This window comes from Carlito syrichta, unplaced genomic scaffold, assembly GCF_000164805.1.
Source record: "Carlito syrichta isolate Samal-C Ts95f unplaced genomic scaffold, Tarsius_syrichta-2.0.1 Scaffold274096, whole genome shotgun sequence".
Classification (NCBI taxonomy): domain Eukaryota; kingdom Metazoa; phylum Chordata; class Mammalia; order Primates; family Tarsiidae; genus Carlito; species Carlito syrichta.
Genome location: NW_007218192.1, coordinates 351,344 through 357,530, shown reverse-complemented (window position 1 = coordinate 357,530; position 6,187 = coordinate 351,344). Strand labels below are relative to the sequence as shown.

The following is a 6,187-nucleotide window of genomic DNA, read 5'->3' as shown; positions in this document are numbered from 1 at the left end:
CGGGTTCCCCCCTTCTCCCTACTCCACCCCCACCCATCAGCTTCTCTCAGCCTGTGTCTCCCCACCCTTTGCTGGCACTGGGACTTGGGTCGCAGCCTCCTGCCTGTCCCTTCCAGTCTCACTTTGCAGCCCACGCTCCAACCAGAGGGAGTATCCCCGAGTGACCACCTGTCCTGGCCTCCCCTCCGCTCAGGCCCTTCCGTGGCTCCAGCCTGTCTGCCTCCTCTTCCCCCATTATTTTTTCCCCTCCCTATGTGAGTTCAAGCTCCAGTGTGCCCAGTTCTAGGCTGGTGCCTCCTGGGGACTTTGCCAGATTATTCCTTCCTCGGAGGACTGCCCTGAGCCCGGCCAGCCTCTGCTCCCCCCAGTCCCCACCCGAAGGCCCCTCCAGGAGTCTTTCCCCCCGGGTCGCCCTGGGCTCCTGTAGCACCTTCGGCAGGTGGGCTCCAGGAGGCAGGCCCAGGTCTGTCCTGTCTGCTGTCCCCTCGGCACCCGGAGCAGAACCTGGCACACGTAGGTCCTCAGTCCTTACGCTTCATGTGAGAACATCTGGCGGCAAGACCATTGATCTAAGGTCTAGGTCCCATTGCATCTTGAACTTGCTGTGCCAGCTGAGTGAGCCTCAGCAGAACCCTTGGTGCTCCAGGCCTCAGCATTCTGACCTGCACAGTGGGGGTATCTGTAGCCACCCGTATTCGGTGCCTATTCTCAAGGACACTTACAAAAAATCAAATGCAAACTATTTTATATATATATATATTTATATTTTTAAAATTACCCCCTACTAAGAATGTTTGTGTCCATTTTCTCACAGCAGCACTGGGTCGCATCTGCTTTAAGGTTGATCAAAGGCACATGATCAAGTTCAAAGTCCGTGTCCAGGTCCTGAGGGTTTCCTGGTGACTTCTAGCCCCCTCTCCTGCCCTCTCCTCCTGACCCTTCACCTTGACCCACGTTGGCCTGTCTCTCCAACGTGGTGGGCTGGGCTCCCAAACCTGTGCACACCTGCCTGAAATGAGCTTCCTTCTTCTCTCTCCCTTTACCTCATGGGTTGCCTCCTCCAAGAAGCCTTCTCCTTTAAAGCTAGACAGTCACTCTGGCTCTGGCCTGTAGTGGCCTGTGCATACAGGAAGTCCCCAACATAAAACCATTCCAAGAGCACATTTATAAGTCCAATTGGTTTGAAGTCCAACAAAGTTAGCCTAGGCACCCAACTAACACAATCAGCTATATAGCACTGTATGTATTCAGCAGTCTATATTAACACCTGGTGGGGAGAAATAATACATAAAAATACAGGTGTGCATCATTAAAGTTTATAACTTGAAGGTTTGTAACTTGAAAGTTCATATGTAGGAGACTTACTGTACTTAAGTATAGCTCTTGTCCTACACTCTTATAATTAGCTTTTTTTCTTTTGAGTCAGAATCTCTGTCACCCAGGCTGGGGTGCAGTGGCACACTCACGGCCACCCCAGCATCAACCTGCTGGGATCCGGCAATTCTTTCGCCTCAGCCTTCCAAGTAGCCAGAACCACAGGCACGCACTACCATGCCCGGTTAATTTTTGATTTATTGTAGAGACGATATCTCACCAGTTGCCCAGACCTGTCTCAAACCCACGGGCCCAGGCAACCCACTTGCCTTGGCCTCCCAAAGTGCTGGGATTATAGACCGAGCCACCAAGCCCAGTCTAAATAGCTTTTTAATATGTCCCTTCGGCTCCTACTAATAGTCTGAATCCCTTGCAGGTGGAAATGATGTCTTTAGATCCCTGCCCTTGGCTCTAAAGTTTCCTCACTGCCAGCTGACCCATCTGTCTGTCTGTCTGTCTCTCGCTCTAACACACAGGAGAGTGTGAACTGGGCCCCTGGGGCAGCTGGAGCCCCTGCACACACAATGGGAAGACCTGCGGCCCAGCCTGGGGCCTGGAGACCCGAGTACGAGAGGCTGGCCGGGTTGGGCAGGAGGAGGCAGCCCCCTGCCAGCTGCTGTCTGAGTCAAGGAAGTGTCCCATCCAGAGACCCTGCCCAGGAGGTGAGCACCAGGATGGACATGTGGGACTGTAGCAGGCCAGGCCCATGGGTGACTTTGAGGGATCTCGAGACACTGCCCACGGACGGTACCTGAAAGGCCACTGTTAGCCACGTGGTCATGTGGAGGACACATCACACTTCCGGGTGTCATTTGAAGGAGGGTCTTCCTCGCTAGGGTCATTCCCAGGCACATTAGGAGGACTGAGCTGGCCGGGGCCTCTCAGCCCCCTCAGACTGGCTATCGTCTCATACAACAAGGATCTTAGAGGATGCTCTTTACTCTTCTGAAGTGACATTCATGGGTGGTGGAGCCCACTTGCATGGGTCATTTAGAAAAACCTCAGTGTAGTGCCCAGACCATAACGTCGAGGAGAAAGAAAAGAAGTGGCATGATGGACATGCTGGGCCCCACACCTAGTAGTCTGGGTCACTGCCAAGGCCACAGCTGTAGGGCTCCTGCCTGTCTCCCTTTAGGTCCACACTCCAGGGTCTGCACCTCAGGGTGCATGGCCACATTGCCATCAAGCACGATTTCCCCAATGGTGGCCCACAATGAGGAAGGCCCTCCCAAGCCATGTGGCCTCTTTATTGGACCACACCGGCAGTCCCCGAGGGTCAGTGAGTGGACATGTTCAAAACCACTAGGCTTCCATCAAGTAAACAGGGCTCAGCTCTGAGTGAGCAGATTTCTCCGCTACGTGAGGATGGGCAGGACATGAGGGAACTGGATAGGATGGGGACAACCGTCCTTTGTTGGGGACTGTCCCACGAAGCACCCCAATCCCTGTCAGCTGAATGCCAACCCACTTCATTGTGGTAACCAAGACCACTACACAGATCTCAAAATACCTCTAGGGTCAATTAGAATCCATTGTTTTAAATAGAAGAGAGGCCACAGAGTGTGATTGGTAAGATGTGATTGGTAAGCAGAAATAATATGGGATTCACAGTGCTAACTGTGCACCTACTATGTGCCGGGCACTGTGCTAAGTTCTCTGCAGTCATTGACTCATTTAATAAGTATTATTCCTATTTCAGAGATGAGGATACTGAAGCCCAGAAAGGTTGAGTCACTTGCCCGAGGGTCGTACAACCTGGGAGGTGTGCCCCTAGAATTCAAACACAGGTCAGCGTGCAAAAAGGAACATAAAGTCACAGTGAGGGAGGAGGAACCCAGAGCCAGGCCACCTGGGGCACTGCCAGACATGGTGAAAATAGGATCTAAACTCAGGAACAACCCAGAAATTATGGTGCCTGGGTTGGGAGTGCAGATAGCAGAGAGGGGAGCCTTTGGGAGTCATGCTGGGCAGTTGGGGACAGAGTGAGGAACCAGATAAAGTAGGAAACCCCAGACCCAAGGACGCACCACCTAGACAGTTCTCTCTAGCACGCATTACTGTGGCCAGCCTCTGAGAACTAAGGGCTGGTTGGCTTTGGGAATCAAGCAAGGAAAGTCCTTCCCCCAGGTGATAAATAATGCTACTAACAGGGGCAGCAAACACTCACAACGCGCTGACCATGTGCTGGGTGTGGCACCCAGTGTTCTGCTGGCCCCTTAGACCCTCACAACAGCCCTGCTGCAGCTCCCCCAGTGACCCAGGTAGCAGCTCCCATCCCTTCTCTCGAAAGCCTTCCAAAGAACCAGTTATCCCACCCATCAAGGCATGCTCCCGATTCAGAAATGAGCTTTGGCACTCTCGTGTCTGCTTGTTTAGCATTTGATTTCCTTACTAAAAAGGGATTCCCAGCGAGATCTGCCTTGTTCATGGCTGCCTCTCTAGTGCAGAAGAGCCTGGCACATAGTAAGTGTCCAGGTAACACCTGTTGGACGAGAGGATGATAGGTGGATGAGAGGGTAGATGGGTGGGTGATAGGTGGAGGGTGGGGGGTCGGAGGGTGGATGGGTACACAGATGGATCATTGGAAGGATGGGGAATGGAAGGGTAGATGGGGCACAGGTGGGTAGGTGGGTGTGCCGGTAGAGAGTGGGTGGACAACAGGATGGGCACATGGCAGCCCTCAGGCAGGCACAGGGAAAGGTAGGGACACTCACTCCCACAGTCCCACCTTCAGGGCTGGCAGAGCCCCTCGGGCACCCACACCCTGCGCCCAGAGGCAGTCCTCACCTGAAGATTGTGCAGTCAGCAACCAGCACTCTGATGGGAGCTGGTCAGTGCCCCCCAGGGCTCAGAGTGGGCGTGGGAGCCCCAGAATTGGGCAGCCTGGCCTACAGGATGGCCCCGCCTGCCCTGCAGAAAAGCCAGGGTCTTTCCCTGGAGGGGCCGGGGCTGGAGCCCCCTGACTTCTGGGGAGCCAGGGCTCCCAGCGGACACTCAGGGACCACATTGCCCTCCCCTTGCTGTTGGGCAGAGACCTCAAGCTGCCCTGCTGTGTGCCCTTGGGGTGTAACCCCTGAGCCTGCTTCAAGGGTGCAGGGGGCACACACTCCCTTGGAAACTACGAGAGGGCAGAGCTCTGTAGGCACCAGCCGGGGCGTGGACACGCTTTGTGAAGCAGAAGGCTGGGCTGGCCTTTCTCCCAGCCACACCTCTCAGGGGCACCTGACAATAATAGTGACAAACACTGCCAGGAGGAGCACAGCCAGTGCAAAGGCGTGGGGGTGGGTGGGCCTGCTGTGCTGGGTGGGGGGCGGCAGATAGACTCAGGTGAGGGTAGTGGAGACGAGGGGCCGGCCAGGCCAGGGAGGGGACATGGTCTTTTACTCCATGTGAGCTGGGAGCCGCTGAAGGAGTCCGAGCATAGGGATGACTGGACCTCTTTTGCCCTTAAAAAGAGCGTGCCAGGACTCTGCTACTCCTTCAAGCCCTCTGGCCGCTGTTCCCCACACTGTTCCCTCTGTCCAAGTTTGCCACTAGAAAAGACAGCACAGGGCTGGACTCCAAAACTCACATCCAGGCTGTGCTGCTGAGCAGGTTGTTCCGCTTGCTGGCCTCAGTCACCTCAGCTGAGAAATGGGACTAAGATGTTGGCCTTAGAAATTCCCCTCAGCTCCATGCCAGAGGGGTTGGGTCTTGGGTCTGCATTCCAGCCGGCCCCTTCCATGGTGGGGACTGGCATGGAGCAGACCCCTCCAACCTGTCACGTGGAGGCGGCAGAGCCATACCTACGTCTCAAGACTGTGGTGAGTTTCGTGTACATAAAGTGCTCGGTGCTTGTGGGGCACGCGGTGAGCACTGTGTGGTTGTGGAATCTGGGGGGGCGGAGCCTCTGTGGGGTGAGTGAGAAGCTGGTGCAGGACTCAGGTAAATGTGCTGAGTCTCCAGGAAAGAGCCTGGTGAGCCAGAAAGCAAGGGGCCTGGGGGGGTCCTGGGGACCCCACGGGGCACCTCAGTCCTGGCTTGGGACTCCGGTCTGGCCAGCCGGGACGGCTCTTGACAGGCTAGGCCCTCCCTGCTCCCTAGAGATCTGGGGAGAAATGTTCGGCTTGGGGGCCAAATTCCACCAAGGAGGGACGGTGAGGCCAGCCCCAAACATCCCCGGAGCCCCATCAGCCCTGCAGCCTCGGAAACCAGGCCCTGTGCTCTTGTTGCAGACAGAAGCACCGGCCAGAAGAAGGGTCGGAAGGACCGACGCCCGCGCAAGGACAGGCCGCTGGACCGCAGGCTGGACGTGCGGCCACACCCGCCAGGCCCACAGCCCTGATCTGGCCCCCCACAAGCTCCCGGCCTGCCCAAAGCTTGTGGCTGCTCCTCCTCCCCCTTTCTTTTTGCCCCCCACCCTTCTGCCCTTTTTTGGCCATTCTGCCTTTCCTCTTCCTCCTTGATTTTCTTTCTTTCTCCCAGTCCTGTTTTCCTCTCCCTTTCCCTCCCTCCCTTCCTGTTCTTTCTCTGTCCTCTTATCTGCCTTTCCTTTCCTTTCCTCCCATGCTACTTTCTGTCTTCACTGTGCCCTCTCTCTCTTTCTGTCTCCCCTCTTCCCCCTTTCTCTCTCTCCCCCTCCTCCTCCTCTCTCTCTCTCTCTCTCTCTCTCCCTCCCACCTCTCCCCCTCCACACACATACTTTAAGAGAGAGACCATGAGCCTGTACCCTCCCCTGCGGCTCTCTCTATCTGCTCCTAAAATAAAGCAAACATCTTTTTCTAGGCCTTTCCCAACCTTATCCTGATGCCACCTTTGCAGAGAAGGGACTTCC

The 6,187-nt window shown here is 55.6% G+C and overlaps 1 protein-coding gene across 2 annotated transcripts in view; it reads left to right on the top strand.

Moving 5' to 3' along the window:
* The window catches only part of RSPO4 (R-spondin 4), a 35,346-nt gene extending 29,646 nt beyond the window's left edge, over positions 1-5,700 (top strand). The window contains exons 4-5 of one of the 2 annotated variants that reach the window (XM_008052404.1): positions 1,851-2,036; positions 5,589-5,698. In XM_008052404.1, the coding sequence (XP_008050595.1) occupies positions 1,851-2,036; positions 5,589-5,698 (296 nt within the window). Of the gene's footprint in view, positions 1-1,850; positions 2,037-5,588 lie in introns of both variants that reach the window. The other variant, XM_008052405.1, reaches the window with a different exon arrangement.
* Positions 5,701-6,187: the final 487 nt, after the last annotated feature.